Source organism: Megalobrama amblycephala, linkage group LG13, assembly GCF_018812025.1.
Source record: "Megalobrama amblycephala isolate DHTTF-2021 linkage group LG13, ASM1881202v1, whole genome shotgun sequence".
Lineage (NCBI taxonomy): Eukaryota > Metazoa > Chordata > Actinopteri > Cypriniformes > Xenocyprididae > Megalobrama > Megalobrama amblycephala.
This window is the reverse complement of record NC_063056.1, coordinates 14,966,747-14,987,838: the sequence shown is the minus strand read 5'-3', so window position 1 is coordinate 14,987,838 and position 21,092 is coordinate 14,966,747. Positions and strand designations below refer to the sequence as shown.

General features: G+C 37.5%; 1 protein-coding gene and 1 long non-coding RNA gene across 3 annotated transcripts in view; one reads left to right on the top strand and one right to left on the bottom strand.

Annotated features, from left to right (window-relative positions):
• Positions 1 to 90: 90 nt before the first annotated feature.
• On the bottom strand, positions 91 to 5,882 carry LOC125242963. 2 transcript variants are annotated; one of them, XR_007178954.1, is made up of 4 exons: positions 5,765 to 5,882; positions 5,451 to 5,569; positions 2,898 to 3,637; positions 91 to 840 (listed from the first exon to the last, which is right to left on the bottom strand). It is a non-coding gene; the product is annotated as an uncharacterized LOC125242963 (long non-coding RNA). The 2 variants fall into 2 exon arrangements; XR_007178953.1 differs by lacking the exon at positions 91 to 840 and having other exon boundaries at positions 2,619 to 3,637.
• Positions 5,705 to 21,092, top strand: part of skap2 (src kinase associated phosphoprotein 2) — a 24,315-nt gene continuing 8,927 nt past the window's right edge. The window contains exons 1-12 of the mRNA XM_048152098.1: positions 5,705 to 5,742; positions 5,862 to 5,959; positions 6,500 to 6,605; positions 6,697 to 6,722; positions 7,446 to 7,544; positions 11,709 to 11,789; positions 11,874 to 11,957; positions 14,294 to 14,418; positions 14,505 to 14,568; positions 14,652 to 14,762; positions 15,009 to 15,086; positions 19,607 to 19,722. Of these exons, the coding sequence (XP_048008055.1) occupies positions 5,720 to 5,742; positions 5,862 to 5,959; positions 6,500 to 6,605; positions 6,697 to 6,722; positions 7,446 to 7,544; positions 11,709 to 11,789; positions 11,874 to 11,957; positions 14,294 to 14,418; positions 14,505 to 14,568; positions 14,652 to 14,762; positions 15,009 to 15,086; positions 19,607 to 19,722 (1,011 nt within the window). The 5' untranslated portion in view covers positions 5,705 to 5,719. The remainder of the gene's footprint in view (positions 5,743 to 5,861; positions 5,960 to 6,499; positions 6,606 to 6,696; positions 6,723 to 7,445; positions 7,545 to 11,708; positions 11,790 to 11,873; positions 11,958 to 14,293; positions 14,419 to 14,504; positions 14,569 to 14,651; positions 14,763 to 15,008; positions 15,087 to 19,606; positions 19,723 to 21,092) is intronic.

Below are 21,092 nucleotides of genomic sequence, written 5' to 3'. Positions count from 1 at the left end.
TATTTTATTTTAGTTTTTGCATGCAGGGAATGGCTTAGAATAAATGCTTATTTTTAAAAACATCTTTATATTCTTTGATAGCCCATTAGTCATTAAAGCACTGCTAGACAAAACGCACTGAATAAAAAATAAAAAAATAACGTGTTGCTCAAAAATATCATTGTTACCCTCACCTTGAGAGAACTTTGTACATCTGTACATACCAATATTTGAAATATATCATGTACTTTGGATGTGGAAGTCAGCTCTTTCACAGCTATTGTGAATGCTGAGGTTGTAAAATAGAATGCTGGATAAACCAAATTTGCCTTTCTACAGTGATTATGCATCACCATAACTCACATAGGACCTGGGTATCACTGCAGATACATATGTTAATTATCTGTTATTTACTTATTAAAGAATGCCAGTTTGACAGTCACATCATTTTCACAATCCTACCCAAATTGAACAATCGACTGTTTCTTAATGCAAACTGATGTGAAACCATTCAGCATGCATAATATGTACATGTAGTTTGAGGCTCCTGCAACAATGTTATTTTCTCAAGTGTTTTGCAGCCTAAGTTTATGGCTTTGGTTAGGGAGCCTGACATATTTTTGGTCATCCCAGCATCCCAGGAGCGATGAACCATCTGTGCAAAGTACAATTCCTGTCCCGACAGCTAATGCCTAAAGAGGAAAGGCCCATGCACTGCTAGTCCACTGACTCAGGCTGTAATGTCTATGCAGGCATTTAAAGTCAGTGCAGTCAGCCTTCAGCTGGTTTCCATGGAAACATGCATTTAAGCTTGGTGGTCCCTTTTGTCATTCCTATGCAGGTGGGCTTCATGCAGATATGCTGAGGGTGGAGCAAAATTAGAGCAGAACCACCAAATATAAACATCAAGAAACACATATGCAAACCATATATATGAATTTTGAGTGTGCAGTTATGTAAAGCTTATACCACTTAAAGGGATTGTTCACTCAAAAATGACAATCTGTCTTCATTTACTCACGCTCATGTACAATCTATGACTTTCTTTCCACTGTGGAACACCAAGAAGATTTTTTGTTTTTTGAAAAATGTCCAATGTTTCTTTGGAATCAATTGATTTCAATGTATGGACAAAAACAGGTAAACAAAATATCTTTTTTTTGTTTGTGTTCTGCAGAAGAAAAAAGCCATAAAGGTTGGCGAAATAAGGGTGCATAAATGAAAAAGAATTTTCAGTTTTGAGTGAAATATCCCTTTAAAGGGTTAGTTCACCCAAAAATTCTGTCATTAATTACTCACCCTTATGTCATTAAAAACACACATTTGTTCATGTTCAGAACACAAATGAAGATATTTTAATGAAATCTGAGCGCTTTCTGTCTCTCCATTGACAGTCTCTGCATGTGCCACTTTCAAGCCCACTGTAAAAAAAATCCCGTTGTTTCTACGGAAAAATACCGGCAGCTGTGGTTACCAGAACAATACTGTAAAAATGACATCAAACCGTAAACCTACTTACGGAGTTACATGTGAATTTTACATTTTAAATATGTATATTTAACATTGGATTTCAGTACACTGTAAAAAAAATCCCAGTAAAATTTACGGTAAAATAACATATTTCATTAACTGATATAATGTTAATTTACCAACCTAATGAAGTACTAATATCTGTTTTGTATCTTTATAATACACTGACAGTCACCAAACCCAGTGGTGATAAGAGTCACATGATGAATCAAAGTTCATCACAAGCAGCTTTTCCACAAGCTGAGGAGGACAATACTAATATATAGAAGGTGCACACAGTGTCATTCACACACACACTAAACACCATCATGGTAACATGCATGAAATTTTAAAAATGCAATAAACATTAATTTAACAACATTAGATGTAACATAAAACCCTAATGTACATAACCGATTAGAAAAAAATGAGAAAAACTAAGAAGAAACAGAGTTATTTCAACAAAAATATATCAAATGTGAAGTGTCACGCAGGGAATTGTGGGAATGTCAATTTACGTTTTTTCACTGTAAATTTTACAATGAATTGTTATTTTTTACTTTCAAAAACTGTGAATTTAACGGTATTTTACCGTAAAATTACATTAAATGTACCGTTAGATCTATTACAGTTATTCACCGTATATAGTACGGAAACTTTCTGTAAACCAATTAACAGTTTTTCACCGCAGCATTTTTACAGTCTTTTACTGTTAAAATCACGGTCATTTTTTACAGTGCCCCAGAAAGGTAGTAAAGACATCATTAAAGTAATCCATGTGACTCCAGTGGTTTAACCTCAATTTTATGAAGCGACGCATGCTTTGTTTGCCCAAAAAAAAAAAAAAAAAAAATTACTACTTTGTTTACAAAATATTAATCTCCAATGTGCGTTCATGAGAGCACCACGACATGCATGTTCTGTTGACGCGAAAGCAGACTATTTTGTAAATAAAGTGGTAAATTGTGTTTTTTGTGCAAACAAAGCACTTGCGTTGCTTCATAAAATTGAGGTTAAACCACTGGAGTCATATAATGATGTCTTTACTACCTTTCTGGGACTTGAAAGTGGTAGTTGCGTAGGCTGTCAATGGAGGGACAGAAAGCTCTCAGATTTCATTAAAAAGATCTTCATTAGAGTTCCGCAGATGAACGAAAGTCTTACAGGTTTGAAAGGACACAAGGCTGAGTAATTAATGACAAAATATTCATTTTTGGGTGAACTAACCCTTTAAGGGTTTAAACCTTTTAAGTGTTTTAATCAGAACTGGCTCACGTACAAGATCCAACCACAGCAACACCACAGAATACAAATGAACAAATTAGTTCTATGAAGCATGATATTATCTCATAGATCATGTTTATGGAATTCCTGAAGTATGCAATTATTCTTCTTCTAGTTGCACTTACGTGGTCTGCTTCTCAAACATCTCTTTTCATCTAACATAAAAGTGTTTTCTTCCCGAGGCTGCAACCGAGGCCTCAGTGTGTACTGCTGAATAAAAAGACTGGTTACTGCTCCCTGTGGAACTGAGTCACTCAGAGACACGCCGAAAGCTTCATGAATATATCTACAGTAATTAATAATCAAAGCCCTGCCAAAGAGTCACACAATTACAACAGTTACAAATGTACATTTCAGATATGACTTATGATTGCTGCATGAATTCATTTGTTCAAATGAAACATTAAATGTAAACTCAAGGTTCAATCCAGGGGGCCCAGACCTTTTTCTCTCCAGAAAACAGGTGCTGAAAGTGGTGTCAAAAGACAGTTTAAATGTTTAAATGTAAGCTAATTCTAAGTCTTTTAAAAACAACACCTGAGCAGCCTAATCCCTCAGAGGCCAAGGGGCAAAAACACCATCTCATCCATCACAAAGTTGAACTTCACAGATACCCCTGCACCCTACAGGCAGTGTGAATTACAGTGGCAAGAACGTGCCCTCAGATGTTCTTCCTTCATGTTCGGGGGCTGTTCAGGTGGTCTAATTCAGATATGACTTACTTGTCACATGTCATAGTATTTGCTGGTGACCTCATTCATCTCAGGTATGTTTTCAAGGCTAGTATGTCTTCACTCGGCTGCCATAAAACTTTCTATTCAGTACTGCTTGTGTTCTTCCAATAAACAAATTATTCTCCATCTTTCTGAAACAAAACCAAAGCAAAGCTAAATGTTACAGACTCAAGTCACAAAGCTGACACAGAAAAAGGAATGAATCAGAATCTGGCAGTCTGTGGTTTCCATATGAACTAGCATGACAGTGCTGGCTACCACAGAGTCATGTCGACCAAAAATGATTAAAACATTGTTCTTACCCTAGAGAAAACAATAAAGTATTATGCTAGATCTTTGGGATGAAGAGAAGTATAATATGTCTAATTTAATAAAGATGATGATACTAATGTACCATGTTAAAGGGTTAGTTCACCCAAAAATGAAAATTCTATCATTAGTTACTCACCCTCATGTCGTTCCAAACCCATAAGACCTTTGATCATCTTCGGAACACAAATTAAGATATTTTTGATGAAATCTGATAACTTTCTGATCCCCTATTGACAGCAACACAATAACCACTTTCAAGGCCCAGAAAGGTAGTAAAGACATAGTTAAAATAGTCCATGTGAGTACAGTGGCTCAACCTTAATGTTATAAAACGACAAGAATAATTTTTGTGTGCTAAAAAAATAACGACTTTATTCAACAATTTCTTCTCTTCCGTGTCAGTCTCCGATGCTGTCCACGTGAGCACCACGATGTATGCGTGTGATGCTAACACAGGAGCCGGCCAATAATGAGCCGCTGTTCTGACATAGAACCTGGGAGTGCTGGATGTAAACAATGTATGAGAATGACACGGAAGAGAAGATGGTGTTGAATAAATTTGTCATTTTTGTTTTTGCACACAAAAAGTATTCTCGTCGTTTCATAACATTAAGGTTGAACCACTGTAGTCACATGGACTATTTTAACGATTTCTTTACTACCTTTCTGGGCCTTGAAAGTGGTAATTCCGTTGCTTTCTATGGGGATCAGAAACCGCTTGGATTTCATCAAAAATATCTTAATTTGTGTTCCAAAGAAGAACGGGTTTGGAACGTCATGAAGGTGAGTAATTAACGCCAGAATTTTCATTTTTGATTGAACTAACCCTTTAAAACACTCACACACATTCCTCCACTTGAGGGTTGTGGCCAGAAGTGGAGATGTGTGAACTGAGGTGAGTCCAGATCAAACAGGCACGGCCGAGGAGCATGAGATACGAAGCTGCTCCCCTGTCCTTCAAAAGGTCAAAGGGCACTTCACCTCTCTTTCCCCCTCCACGCCAGATGGATCTGTGGCCAGGTCAAATGAGGTTCAAGCAGCGCTCAAGCTGAGTGAACAAGCATGCAGGATGTCAGTGTTGAACACCAGCCAATACTTTTATAAAGAAAATTAACCTTTTAATCTTTAATTTGAGACATTCCTATGAATAGTTCCCTTTTGCTTATGTGCATAAATATATCACTAGGCTTGTCTGCAAAATCAGTATCCATCCCCTTCCAATTATAATATGCAACATTCCATATTCGTAAAAATTAAACCCCCTCAAAAACCAAATTCTTCTCCTTATATCAGCCTCTAAGAGAAGTACTTTGAGAAGGTGACAGAGTGCAGATCTCCTGGCAAGGATCTGTTCTCTGCAGTAATCTCTGTGAAACAGCAGAGAGAGAGAGAGAGAGAGAGAGAGAGAGAGAGAGAGTGCACAGAGCCAGATGGAGATGGATAGCTATGTGTTTTCCTATGAAAGCTGTGCATCACCCCCATTCTTCACCTGCCTCCCTCCTCAGGATAAGTGGGCCCCACTCCAAACAGCAGGCCTATATCTCTGAAAGGTCCTTAGATCCTCTCACTAAAATATTTTAATGCACCAGCAGTGAATGTATACAAAGGTACAGTTCAAATTCAGTTACTTACCCAAAGTCACGAAATGAGGATTGCCGCTTTGGCAATGGAAGTAGTGAAGTTATTTTTCTCTTTAGATTCAGATTAGACAGGCATGCCGTATCTTTCCCATCTGTTTTTCCGCTCTCACGCTAATGAAACACCAAATGTAAACAGCTAGTATCACCGTCACAATATTCAATGAATGTCAATATAATGAATAATGCAATAAAAGCAGTGAAATTACTAAGTGTTGTTTTTAAATTTGTATTATTCCTCTCAAACCGAGGACGTAAAAGTGGATGAGGAAGCGTGTGATTCCCCAGTGAGTGCACTGTTTGAGGTACCCAAATGTTTCTGCTGGAGCAGGCGTGATGAATAATACTGTCTACTTTGAATAGTGGTTTCTGCAGGGTATGTTATTGCCTCTTCCGTATTTCACAGTCCACTTGTAACTTCCGTGTTTCGAAGGCTATCTTGCTGGGTCAAGCGGTTTATCACAATGAGGTCCATCCCAGAAGACTTAACAACACTCATTTCAGGTACTATCGCAATATTTGGATAAAACAATTGTTGATAAAGCGAACGTTTAGGTCTCGAGCGCACTCAGATTAGAATTTTTTTTCTGTCCCCATTTATAGTAGCCTATATTTATTTCTGTTCATACTTGTCTGAAAAGAGGAAGTTTAGTCTACCGAAATACGTTGTGATGTGAATATTTCCTTGTAGTTGTTTGAGCATAAAGTAGTCTTTTTTATTTATTTATTTTCTGGCGCGGATAGATTTATTTTGTGTTTTAACGTGTTGTTTTTATTACTAAGCAGTTATTAAAGTAAAGAGTCTGTATTAGCTAAGTTTCAACTGCAGATGAAAATTATTTGTTAATTTTTAAGTTTGGGTCGGTATGCTAGCGATGTTTTTGAAAATGGTTTCTAGCTGGTTTACGCTCATAATTAGGTTGTTGTTGTTAAGGATGTAGCGCCTATTCGCTAGTTTGTCATTAGTTAATAGTCGTAATTCTGCTGAGGAATTCAAGGATGCAAAATAACAAGACGCTGCGCTTAAACAGTGTCTGTTTTCAGATCTGGAAACATTTTTGACGGATGTCCTTAAAGGGGAGAATTTGAGCAAGAAAGCAAAAGAGAAAAAGGATGCCTTTATCAAGCGCATTAAAGATGTGAAAACGAGGTACGAGGCAGATTTATGTAGCAATACCTGTGCCTGAATATGTTTTTGACTTTATGATGATATTCAACAAATCCAACTATCTCTGTTCCAGCTACTCTCAAGAATTCAAGGACAAACGTAAGTTTTGATGTGCTTAGTATGTTTGTCAATGTGCCTGTGTCTAGGGGAGGTGCTAAAATACAAGCATGGTGAAGTGAACTAGTACTTCCCCAGTATGCTGTAGGCAGCTATGTGCTGCACCATACAGTTAGCTTTCATTGAATTTGTGAATTTGTTTACTTAAACAAACATGATATGCAAACATCTTCTCCTGATGGGAACATATGAAAATAGTGCTTTAAAAAAGTTTTAAGCCAGCACATAAAGAGTGATCAATGTCGTGTTTCCTACAGTTGAGATGTGGGTACAGTTTAGCATCTGTGGGCAAGGAAACACTTTACAGCTGCACTATTACCCCCATTACAATGTGACCAATTCTTTGCTCAAGTTCAATATTAGACCGCAAATCATGTGCATAATTCTTTCTTTGCCATCAGTATGCTCTTTAATATATGAAATGCGATTCAAACAGGCTAGTGTTATAGGAGATCTTCTGTATCAATATCTCAAATCTATGCAAAGTGAGTCTCTAGTGAATATCTAGACAACATGGCTGAGTGCCACTCAATGCTGCATGCTACTGAGATCACTGGTTCAAACATGCTTCACCTCCCAGGCACCATGTACCTGCAAGCAACATACGTAATATCTGAATTAGAGAATCTTAATGTCTTTTTCTGGTGGAGGATTGCCTCCTAGCTGCCTCTTTTTGGGAATGCTGATGAAGAATCTGTTGTGTAGGAGATGAAGAGTTCCCAGAGCCAGACGAAGCAGACACCAATGATGGAGGATCGCTGCACTCAGAGCAGGCTGACAGGGATGATGAAAACGCTTATGATGGTGAGTGGAAAATTGTGGGATTTATTGCAATATTAAAAGTGTTACAAGAGAGGAGGAGTATGGAGCATCTGCAAGAACTGGTGAGATGGGAGTATCATGTGACTGAGCTACTGTACCCTTGATTTCTCTCCTGCTAAGTTTGTAACTGTTAGTATTATAAAAGAATCATAGCAATTTATTCTTTACACAGATTTGGTTATGAATGAATCACTTATCATCTTTTCTGCAGCCTCAGCTGTCATAACACAGTATCATTGTGGCAGTCCTTTGTCATGTCCTGTCTAAGATTTTTTTAGTAGTGGTAGAAGAACACAAAAGCTGAATGAGGTGCTTGAAAGACTGATGTAACCCGGCAACAGTCTCAGGAACGGTTTGAAGGCACAAACGTCAAGGATTTAGCTCTCTTTTGTCTCTGAGCAAATGGTTTATGGTCTCCAGCTCAGACAATGCCGCCCACAGCCAATGTCAATTCAGGCTTCTGTTTTATTAGCTTCTGCTAAATGAACGCTTTTGGTAGAATTTACATTCAAGGAAATATAATTCATCCGACTCGTTTTGAGTCATGCCACATATCCGATTATTGCATTCTGAAACTCAAAGTATCAAGAGGGTAGGGTGCAGGCTGGGAGTGGTTTGTGTGTATGTATATGGTAGGAAGAGGTTTACAGCTCTAGTGCACTCATGTGTTTTATAGGTCCTTTTGCCCTGTGCTTGCCAGAGAGAACAGCTGTTCAGCTCAAAGATGGGACTGAAGCCTCTTGGTGCACACTGCTGATATTTGAACCTATTTATTTTGGACAAATTTACTAAAGCAAGTGAAGTTATGAGCTCATGCAACTGATAATGCCGCTATTTGGGTAAAGGCATTTTATGTGCGATTTCTTCTAATGAAAAAAGAATGTGTCACAACACACACATCTTAGGCTTTGTTTGTTGAGAGTGAGAGCTTCACCTCTGTGTTTGAGAGCTGTAAGTTTTTACTCTTTATACATTCAGCCCATAAAAAGGAAGCTCGTTTTATAGCTGAAGATGAAGGCAAAGCGTGTCGCCACTATTTATTTGCAGCCTTTAGCAACCACGTTTGCTGCTTTTGAAGTTAGCGTTGTAACATGGATAAAGTTAATTCAAAGGATGTTGTTCATATTAGATGTTTTAAGTCATGGCTCATGGTTATGGGTGGTTTTGTGTTACATTACAGTTCAAATGTTTGGGATCAATATGATTTTCAAAGAAATTTATTCAGCCAAGGACACACTTTCAACTGATCAAAAGTGACAGTAAAGGCATATTTGAGGTTAAAATGATTTCTAATTCAAACAAATGCTGCTCTTCAAATCTAATAAAAAAATCCTGAAAAAGACACTCAACTGCTAAACTTCATTTAGCAACACAACCATTTTCAAATAATAATTATTAGATTATTTATACCAAATCAGCATATTAAAATTAATTAATATATAATATATATATACAGTCAAACCAAAAATTATTCAGACATTTTTGATATATTTTTACTAGTGGATGCAGGACACTATAGTTCATTTATGTAAATGAGGATAGCAAAATAAAGTAAACTGACATATTATACCCAAAAATATACCCATTCAGACACTTTGACCTGACCATGTTTTGCTTAAGTGTTTTCTGACATAATTAAGATTATTTTTTTTCTGACACAGTTTAACTCTGAGATCATTACCATTACCCTTTCTTTAAACTATAGTGAATAAACTGTATTAATGAATGAAATGTTCAAGGTGTCTGAATTAATTTTGGTTTGACTGTATGTATGTGTGTATACAAACCCGATTCCAAAAAAGTTGGGACACTGTACAAATTGTGAATAAAAAAGGAATGCAATAATTTACAAATCTCATAAACTTATATTTTATTCACAATAGAATATAGATAACATATCAAATGTTGAAAGTGAGACATTTTGAAATGTCATGCCAAATATTGGCTCATTTTGGATTTCATGAGAGCTACACATTCCAAAAAAGTTGGGACAGGTAGCAATAAGAGGCCGGAAAACTTAAATGTACATATAAGGAACAGCTGGAGGACCAATTTGCAACGTATTAGGTCAATTGGCAACATGATTGGGTATAAAAAGAGCCTCTCAGAGTGGCAGTGTCTCTCAGAAGTCAAGATGGGCAGAGGATCATCAATTCCCCCAATGCTGCAGCGAAAAATAGTGGAGCAATATCAGAAAGGAGTTTCTCAGAGAAAAATTGCAAAGAGTATGAAGTTATCATCTACAGAGCATAATATCTTCCAAAGATTCAGAGAATCTGGAACAATCTCTGTGCGTAAGGGTCAAGGCCGGAAAACCATACTGGATGCCCGTGATCTTCGGGCCCTTAGACGGCACTGCATCACATACAGGAATGCTACTGTAATGGAAATCATAACATGGGCTCAGGAATACTTCCAGAAAACATTGTCGGTGAACACAATCCACCGTGCCATTCGCCGTTGCCGGCTAAAACTCTATAGGTCAAAAAAGAAGCCATATCTAAACATGATCCAGAAACACAGGCGTTTTCTCTGGGCCAAGGCTCATTTAAAATGGACTGTGGCAAAGTGGAAAACTGTTCTGTGGTCAGACGAATCAAAATTTGAAGTTCTTTTTGGAAAACTGGGACGCCATGTCATCCGGACTAAAGAGGACAAGGACAACCCAAGTTGTTATCAGCGCTCAGTTCAGAGGCCTGCATCTATGATGGTATGGGGTTGCATGAGTGCGTGTGGCATGGGCAGCTTACACATCTGGAAAGGCACCATCAATGCTGAAAGGTATATCCAAGTTCTAGAACAACATATGCTCCCCTCCAGACGTCGTCTCTTTCAGGGAAGACCTTGCATTTTTTCTAACATGACAATGCCAGACCACATACTGCATCAATTACAACATCATGGCTGCGTAGAAGAAGGATCCGTGTACTGATATTTCCAGCCTGCAGTCCAGATCTTTCACCCATAGAAAACATTTGGCGCATCATAAAGAGGAAGATGCGACAAAGAAGACCTAAGACAGTTGAGCAACTAGAAGCCGGTATTAGACAAGAATGGGACAACATTCCTATTCCTAAACTTGAGCAACTTGTCTCCTCAGTCCCCAGACGTTTGCAGACTGTTATAAAAAGAAGAGGGGATGCCACGCAATGGTAAACATGGCCTTGTCCCAACTTTTTTGAGATGTGTTGATGCCATGAAATTTAAAATCAACTTATTTTTCCCTTAAAATTATACATTTTTTCAGTCTAAACATTTGATATGTCATCTATGTTGTATTCTGAATAAAATATTGAAATGTGAAACTTCCACATCATTGCATTCTGTTTTTATTCACAATTATATATATATATATAATATTGTACAGTGTTTTTTACACAATTTTTTTTTTTTTTTTTAACTGAAATCTTTCTGATCCCAAACTTTAGAACAGTGTATGTAGAGAGTAGTGTTTATAGAATAGTGTATGTAGTGTTTTTATTTTACAATAAGGGACAGAAAATCAAGCAATGCTCTGTGCCAATGAGTATTATCCAAAATGCTATCTTTTTTTTGAGTTTTTTGCCATTGTTCTAAAAGACCACATGATTTATGTTTTCTTTGGAAGTTGTTCTACCAGACATTTTTCTACCAGATTTAACAGAAATCTGCTTTAGCACTGAGGGTGTTCAGTTTACTTTTCGCAGTCAGCGTGTGTCATGCTCCCTTGACAGCACTTTATACATAATTGCAAACATTCCACAATTGCTGGTGTCATTCATAACACTGCTCTGCTCACTCACACTCATTCAGCAATGCGATGGTAGTGTGTACACAAGAGAGGGGAGGGCAGTGTAAACGAGAGGGGAGGTTTGCTTTGAAAACAGACCACGCATCTGTTTCACATACTGCTGTACCTGACAGATCGGTGCATGAAACTCTATACAGTCAATCCGGGTTTGAATCTCTGCTAACTTTAGTCTCGCTTGACATCGACCTTTGATTTTTAAACCTGAAGGGGGATGATGTAGCTTTCTGGTTGCCTTTAGCAAATGTATTAAATTTGTTGTGAAGACAGGTGCACCTCTTTGTGGATTCCTCCCTGCTAGCCATAAAAATCAAGTAAGATTTAATAACTTTTTGTTTCCATCTGTTTGTTGAAATCAGGAGTTCAACAGTCTCCTGCAGTGGCAGCTCAAGATCTTCAATCTGTTTTTAAGAGTGGCTACCTGGAGAAGCGCCGAAAGGGTAGGTTACTGTGTTTACAAACAGGTTGTTTGTGAGGGAAAAAAAACATGGAAAAAAAAATAACCTCCTTTTGACTTCTTATAGATCACAGCTTCTTTGGCAATGAGTGGCAGAAGAGATGGTGCGCCTTAAGCAGCAACATATTCTACTACTATGGAAGTGAAAAAGGTGGGAAGGCTACTATTATGATCAGATGTGTCATTACCAGTGTTGGGGAAAGTTACTTTTAAAAGTAATGCATTACAATATAGCGTTACTCTCTAAAAAAGTAACTAATTGCGGTACTTTTTATGGAAAGTAATGTGTTACATTACTTCTGCATTATCTAGGCTAGGTTTGATTGTTTGTTTTAACAGTTAAAATATAAAACAGTTTTATGGCAAATGTAAAGGCCATTTCAAACTAGGGGTTGCACAGACTTGTCGACTAATTGACTTGTCGACTTTAATGCTCTGCCATGATGCTTTAAAGGGTTAGTTCACCCAAAAATGAAAATAATGTCATTTATTACTCACCCTCATGTCGTTCTACATCCGTAAGACCTTCATTCATTTTCAGAACACAAATTAAGATATTTTTGATTAAATCCGATGGCTCAGTGAGGCCTCAATGGCCTATAGACAGCAATGCCATTGTAAATCTCAAGATCCATAAAGGTACTAAAAACATATTTAAAACAGTTCATGTGAGTTCGGTGGTTCTACCTTAATATTATAAAGCAACGAGAATACTTTTTGTGCACCAAAAAACCCCTGAATAACGACTTTTTAACAATATCTAGTGATGGCCGATTTCAAAACACTGCTTCGGAGCTTTACGAATTGAATCAGTGACTCGGAGCGCCAAAGTCACGTGATTTCAGCAGTTTAGCTGTTTGATAGGAGATCCGAATCACTGATTCATCCTTTACTAATAGTGAAGTTGTGGGGGATTTCGTTACTAAGAAATATATGCTAGAACTTTTTGGTTTCTAAGGTATTTTATTGATAAATCTTATTATTGATGGATCTTGAGATTTACTGAGCCAACGGATTTAATCATAAATATCTTGATTAGTGTTCCGCAGATGAATGAAGGTCTTACGGGTGTAGAACGACATGAGGGTGAGTAATAAATTACATTATTTTCATTTTTGGGTGAACTAACCCTTTAAGTTTGACTAGTCTTAAGCTTGACTTTAAGCTTTGACTAGTCGCTGATCATGGCCTATAGAGGGCGCAACAGGATAAGAAATCTTTGAAGTCCACTTTTACACTCCCTTTCTAACAGTTAAAATGACAAATAAATGCATACTCCAAGAACGCTCCACAAGATATGTTTGATTATACCATCTGGATGCTCATTATTGATCAGGTTTTAAACTGCTTACTGTACACGTTATTTAATCGCCATTCTAAACTAATGTGCTGCTGCATTGTAACACGCACACATAAATACAGACAGTAGCTCGCACATCACTTGCAGATCGCGTGCACACAGAAACATTCAGTAGCGCAGAGTTGTATGGTCAACACTGTTCTGTGATTTATCAATAAAATACCTTAGAAACCGAAAAGTTCTAGCATATATTTCTTAGTAACTAAATCCCCCACAACTTCACTATTAGTAAAGGATGCTGCCAGGTAGAATTAATTTTCACACATGAGAAATATAATGACCCAAATACAAAAGAACTGATAAAAATAAGGTGTTATGTTGGAGCAATAGCCTTGTGGGTAGCGCTATGCCATAGGTGTACACAAGGCATCCCACGTTCAAGTCTCAGCTCGAGGTTCAGGCTTATTTGTGTCGTCATAAAGCGATTAGTAGACTCTACTTTAAACCTATAAATGTCAACTCAAAAAAATCTGAAGTCATTTAACCCCTATTTCACACTAAAAGTGAAATGAATGAGCCTCACACTGAAGGAAATGCAAATCAAACTCCTGTACAGTAGAGGGCGCAGCTCAAACAAACCTTTCAGCTCTGCTGCCATTCTGGACTGCAGAAAAATAGGAAAGGAGAAGAAAGTTCAACACTCTTACTTTGGCACAAAAAAAAAACAAAAAAAAACATAAATGTAATTTTTATCTAAAATTATTTTTACTCATTAGTATGGTTGAATTGAATCATTGAAGGTCAGCAGCAAAGATATTGGTTAATAAAGTGAGATTAAATACATAGAGTATATTTGCGTAATTTAGCATTTTTAATTTGAGCACACAACACCTCTTCCCTCTTGATTTCTCTCAACATGGAGACAGGGGAGCTGTCAGTCAATAAATGAAAAAACATAGTAACTTGCTTTACTTATTTGAAAAAGTAACTCAGATATTTTGTTGTAAATTTAAAAGTTATGCGTTACTTCAATAGTTAATTGAAACAAAGTAATCTGATTACATGACTCACATTACTTGTAATGCATTGGTCACCCAACAGTGGTCATCACCAATTAAATGTAGCCCTGAATTCAATTTCTCTTTTCTTGAATGGACCATTGAATAATCTACAGTAATGTTCACTAGATAAACAGCAGAAGGGAGAGTTTAATATCGTCGGATACTCCGTCAAAATGAACAACACCCTGCGGAAAGATGCAAAGCGAGATTGCTGCTTTGAGATCTCGGCTCCAGACAAGCGTGTATATCAGGTTGGTCACCTCTCATTTCATGTAAAACATGCAGTGTTTATCCTTATCATCAGATGATTATCTCTTATAACACCTTTTTGCTGCAGTTCTGTGCTGCGTCCGAGAAAGATGCAAAAGAGTGGGTGGAGCACATTGACTTTTTGATTAAAGGTAGTATTCAATCACTAAACTTGGTCTATCAGGTGTCTTATTTGCACAAATGCATAATTTCTTGTATATTTGTTTTCACTCAGACATGGGTGGAATCATTCCTGAAGATGAAGAAGAATATGATGACTGCTTAACTGTGTCCCAATCAGCCATGCCAGCAATTATCGATGATGACATCTATGAAGAACTTCCTGGTTTGCACCTAAATTTCATATTTGTTTGTCCTATGAAGGGTCACAGGGATTCTGAAGTGCATTATATTATAGTATAGTATTTTATTATGATTTATTTAATTTCTATATTGATAATCAACATAAATATTAATATAAAAACCTCTGAGGTTGATTCCCCTATGGATATGGTGGAAAATGGCTACAGAAATTGTGAATTTGGTACGTTTCTCTCCACTCTGACTGGCACATCTATTCTCTCCCTCTCAGAGGAAGAAGCACCCCAGCCTGTTAAACCAACAGTGACCCTGGCCAACAAACCTCCACCACCATCTAACCCTGTGACAGGTAATTATCACTAGGTCACCAGGCCTGTCCATCCCCTACCTGCCCCGCTGTCCCATAACACCACATAGACTCCCAGATCTGCCCGGGTGGCTCTCATTTGTCTCTCCAACTTTTTTTTATATAAAAAAGGACAAAGATAGGGGGGAAAAAAGAAAAAGAAAGGGATGAGGTCTTTAAGTGACAATCATTTCAGGATATTGCAGGTACATATGGGAGGTTAGATGGTGAAGTAACACTGATGACAGGAGTGGGAAGGTTGTCTGGACCACAGGAAGGGCCTTCAGGAAGAGACCTGGAATTCTTGCTGAATTTTTATTGTCTGTTTCTTAAAGTAATGATATTTAATTTGACATAATGTTCATTGGTAAGACAAACGCCAAACAATACTCTCGCCATCATCGCAGTTTTTATTTAAAAATGGTTTAGTGGTTTTTCTCTCCCTGTGTGAGGGAAGCATGTATCCTGCCGAGTGCTGGGCACTGGGCAGGGGTTGGTAGGCACTGGCAGGAAGTTGACTCCATTGGTGCACTGTGGCCCACCATGGCCCTCTGCTCCAGGCTCACAGCACAGGAAGTCCTGCTGACAGAAACGATGGCTGAGGCAGGATCTTGTGACAGATGCTCAGGGGAGGAGGCCAGCTAGAGCACGACAAAGAGCCATAATGGAGGGGAAACTACAGGCTTCACGGATCTCATATGAATTTTCTTTATTAGTATTTGTTGTCATCTTTTGATAGGATTTTTTTTTGCATAATGTTTTAAAATCCTAGATGCATTTATGTAACTACTGAGACCAGATCACTGCAGCAGGTGTAACACTAATGCCTGCTTGTTTTAAGATGCAGCCCTAAATAAAATCATAAAACAGCAGTGGGTATGGTTATATTTAGAAAATAATTATAATAATCTGCCAAATCAGCATAGCTGGGAATCTGCCAGCTATAAAGTCTGTTGCAAGATATTTACCTTTAGGGGTATTTTTTTTTTTTTCTTTATAAGAAAGCGCTTTTCTTGTACACTTACTCATGGTGCTGCCTTTAGTAAATATGAATAAATAATGCTCTACAGCATGAGCGGGTTAACTGTTAACCCAAGAGCAAATCGACCTGAAACAACACTTTAACATATTTCATCCACAATGCTTCAGTTTCGAGATAAAATGAGAGACTGAAACTTAAAGGATTCGTTCACTTCAGAATTAATTTTTCCTGATAATTTACTCACCCCCATGTCATCCAAGATCTTTATGTCTTTCTTTCGTCAGTCAAAAAGAAATTAAGGTCTCGGAGGAAAACATTCCAGGATTATTCTCCATATAGTGAACTTCAGTGGCTACCAAAGGGTTAAAGGTCCAAATTGCAGTTTCACTGCAGCTTCAAAGGGCTCTACATGATCCCAGATGAGGAATAAGGGGCGTATCTAGTGAAACGATCGGTCATTTTCTAAAAAAAAAAAAGATTTATATCCTTTTTAACCACAAATGCTCATCTTGCACTAGCTCTGCGATGCGCCACGCATTACGTAATCATGTTGGAAAAGTCACGTGTGACGTAGGCTGAAGTACTGAGCAAGTGTTTACAAAGTGAATGTACAAAGACTAACTCAAATGGCCTTTACAAAAAAAAGGTAAAACAACGATGTTGGACGATTTTGAAGTAGGAGGAGAAAATAAGATGGAGTTTTTCGGCCTACCGCGGTACTACCGTCTACATCACGCGTGACCTAGATAAGACCCTTATTCCTCGGCTGGGATCGTGTAGAGCCCTTTGAAGCTGCACTGAAACTGTCATTTTGGACCTTCAAACTATTGAACCTCTATATCCACTATATGGAGAAAAATCCTGGAATGTTTTCCTCAAAAACCTTAATTTCTTTTTGACTGAAGAAAGAAAGACAGACATATTGAATGACATTATCAAGAAATTTTAATTCTGAAGTGAACTAATCCTTTAAGCTCAAGCTTTTTTTTGCCATCTCAGATGAACAAAAATGTTAACTTTCAACAAATATGGCATGTAACATTACATGTTAACTGTAATGAGGGATCTTTCATTAGAGGGTTTGTTAGTTTCATCCCACCTCTGCAGCCACAGCTCAGCAATTTATACTCTCTGCTGCCCACTAGTGGAACTTTCTGAGCCAGAAAAACACTTACACTGGGGTCTTTCACCAACTTAGCAGGGACACTTTAAGCCACATATTAAATGTGTATAGTAGCATATTAAAACATGTAGAGAAAAGCCTGGAATTATCCACTATCATTTAAAAGTTTTTAAAGGAAATTAATACTTTTATTCTTCAAGGACGCATTAAATTGATCAAAATTGATGGTGAAGGCATTTATAATGTTACAAAAGATTTCTATTTTATAACTATATGTTGTTCTTTTGAACTTTGTTCATTATAGGGATAGTTCTCCCAAAAATGTTTTTACAAACCTGTATGAGTTTCTTTTGTTGAACACAAAAGAAGATATTTTGAAGAATGTTGGTAACCAAACAGTTGACGGTAGCCGTTGACTTCGATAGCAGGAAAAAAAATACTATGAAGTAAATGGCTACAGTCAACTGTTTGGTTACCAACATTCTTCAAAATATATTCTTTTGTGTTCAACAAAAACTCATAAAGGTTTGGAACAACTTGAGGGTGAGTAAATGATGACAGAATTTTCATTTTTGGGTGAACTAGTCTTTTAAAGAATCCTGAAAAAGATGCATCATGGTTTCCACAAAATGAAGCAGCACAACTGTTTTCAACATTGATGATAATAAGACAAACTATTACAAATCAGCATATTAGAATGATTTCTTAAGGATCATGTGACACTGAAGACCAGAAAATTCAGCTTTGCCATCACAGGAATAAATTACCCTTTAAAATATATTAAAGTTAAAACAGAAAACGGTTATTTTAAATTGTAATAATATTACCATTTTAAAGGTGCCCTCGAATGAAAAATTGAATTTATCTTGGCATAGTTAAATAACAAGGAACATGGAAATGACATACAGTGAGTCTCAAACTCCATTGTTTCCTCCTTCTTAAGGAGGAAACAATGGAGACCTCCGAAGAACAGGCGAATCTCAACATAACACCGACTGTTACGTAACAGTCGGGGTGTACGCCCCCAATATTTGCATATGCCAGCCCACGTTTCCAACATTATAAAAGGCATTAGACAAGAGCAGCCAGTATTAACGTCTGGATGTGCACAACCAAATCATCAGACTAGGTAAGCAAGCAAGAACAATAGCGAAAAATGGCAGATGGAGCAATAATAACTGACATGATCCATGATAACATGATATTTTTAGTGATATTTGTAAATTGTCTTTCTAAATGTTTCATTAGCATGTTGCTAATGTACTGTTAAATGTGGTTAAAGTTACCATCGGTTATTACTGTATTCACGGAGACAAGAGAGCCGTCGCTATTTTCATTTTTAAACACTTGCAGTCTGTATAATGCATAAACACAACTTCATTCTTTATAAATCTCTCCAACAGTGTAGCATTACCCGTTAGCACGGAGCACTATCAAACTCATTCAAAATCAGAAGTAAACAATATAACAGTATACAATACTCACATAATCCGACGCATGCATGCCGCATGCATGACGAACACTTTGTAAAGATCCATTTTGAGGGTTATATTAGCTGTGTAAACTTTAAGGCACTGTTTAAGGCAAGCGCAAGCTCCCGGGGTGGGGAGTGTGAGCATTTAAAGGGGCCGCAGCATAAAATCGGTGCGTTTATAATGATGCCCCAAAATAGGCAGTTAAAAAAATTAATAAAAAAAATCTATGGGGTATTTTGAGCTGAAACTTCACAGACACATTCAGGGGACACCTTAGACTTATATTACATCTTTTAAAAACATAATCTAGGGCACCTTTAATGTATTTTGATCAAATAAATGCAGCTTTAGTGAGCATAAGACACTTTCAACTTTCATTCAAAAACATCTTACTGACCCCTAACCTTTGAACAGTGCACATGCATGGACAGACAGACAGATGGGATGGTGTTCAGAGACCAAACCAACAACCTAACAATCACCATTTTTACAGCCCATCATAAACACTCAGCAAGCAATAGGCGCCATTTCACCGTCTCGGTTAACTATAGCCCCGATATGAGTAACACACTTCTAGCCAAAATAACCTTGAATTTGGTTACATGTCGTTTTTGCCAAAATAACTTGCGAGATGTATGATATTCCATCATGTAAGCAAAGTCAACAGTGATTACAAGGGTATTGGTTTCATTTCGTCTGTTAAATTTTTACTGGCAGCCTAAATTTTGCCTTGTTTTAGGGCTGTGTTTGGACGGCTATTAGACGTCTTTTAAACGCAAAATTGCTTGCTGGGCATTTTGTGATGCATAAATTGAGAGTGTATATTGGAATGCCACTTTTAAAAAGATGGAATGTTATCACAATCTACTCTTTATTCATTAATTAAATGTTTTTTGTTTTTGGTAGCAAGTGATTCAGTCTTCTATTATTCTCTCCCCTGCAGCAGTGAACAAGAGCACAGACTATGAAAACTACTTCCAGGGCTTGTGGGATTGTGCTGGTGACCATCCCGATGAGCTGTCCTTCAAGAGAGGAGACACCATCTACATCCTCAGCAAGGTAAGACAGGAGCCACGGCCTGGAAACTTCCAGACCCGTCGCGTTTGTCACGACCCACGTGATCGAAGACAGAAATAATTAAATGTTTATTACCCTGCCCTGTTAGACGTCAGCAGGAAAACATGAATTTGCAAAAAAACATTGTTAGATAAATATGCTGTGACATCTGGATAACGCGTATATGAGTCAGATGCAAAAGGATGGTTTTGGCGTCTCGTGTGCTCGGCAGCGGGGTTTCTGAGTGTGGAAGCTAAATACACCCTCTCTCTGTGCTCGGTGATGGGATTAGTCCTGTCACTACGGAAACCATTTTAGTGCTCTTGGCCCTGAGCAGGGCAGTCTGGCAGCCAGTGGCATTCTGTCACTTCTCTCCATGTCTGCCCACTGTGTGTGTGCATCTCTGAGCTCGTGTGTGTGGGGATTTCGGTATTGGAAGACGGCTCAATGCCATGTTCAGTAAGGGCAACCGTACGCAGACCTTTAGCGTATACACATCTCAGCCAGTCACTATTTATGACTGTAATGGTAGTCTGTGTTTTCAGGAAACGCTGAATCCACCTCTCTATTCGTACCAGGTGTGGCGTAGAAGTGAGTTTGGTTAAAAACTTCCCCTACCTGTCAGCTCCGATGCATATGCAGGCTGTGCAGATCTGGGTCCTGCCCGTGGGGTTTGTACCTGGCTAACAGAATTAGCTCAATACCTCTCAGGGCTACTTAAAACAGCTCAAGCTGCTCCGTTCCCAGAAACAAACACGCTATCTTGCGGTTTGTCTACTTAGCACTGTTGCCCTTCAGAGAAGAAACTGGGAATCTTAAGTTAGAATCATGTTCTTGCTTTCTTATTTTAGAAAGAGAGGTTTTGAGGTTTTGATGCTATGGTGGTGTTTTCATATCATCTCTGTTCTACAGGATAAGTGAACAACTGTAAAGTTCTTTGTGGGACAATGGAGTACTACATATGTGTCCGTGATCTAGATCACATGTGCCAAATTCTTATAAATATTTTTTGTAATCATATGGTTTTGAAAAACTTTAATACCATTTTCATTTTCAAAGTTTCAATTTAATGACTCTAAAAATGTCATGTGGTATAACCATCAAGTTTGTTTCTTTCACCTTTATTGTATTCAAGGTCTAATTCTGTTTTACTTGCTTTACTTGTACTTTCACATAAAAGTATACACACAAATATGTCTGTGTGTGTGTGTGTGTGTATATATATATATATATATATATATATATATATATATATATATATATATATATATATATATATATATATATATATATATATATATATATATATATATATATATATATCAAACCAGTCAATCCAAATATTATTCAGACACTAGATATAATTTTTTAGC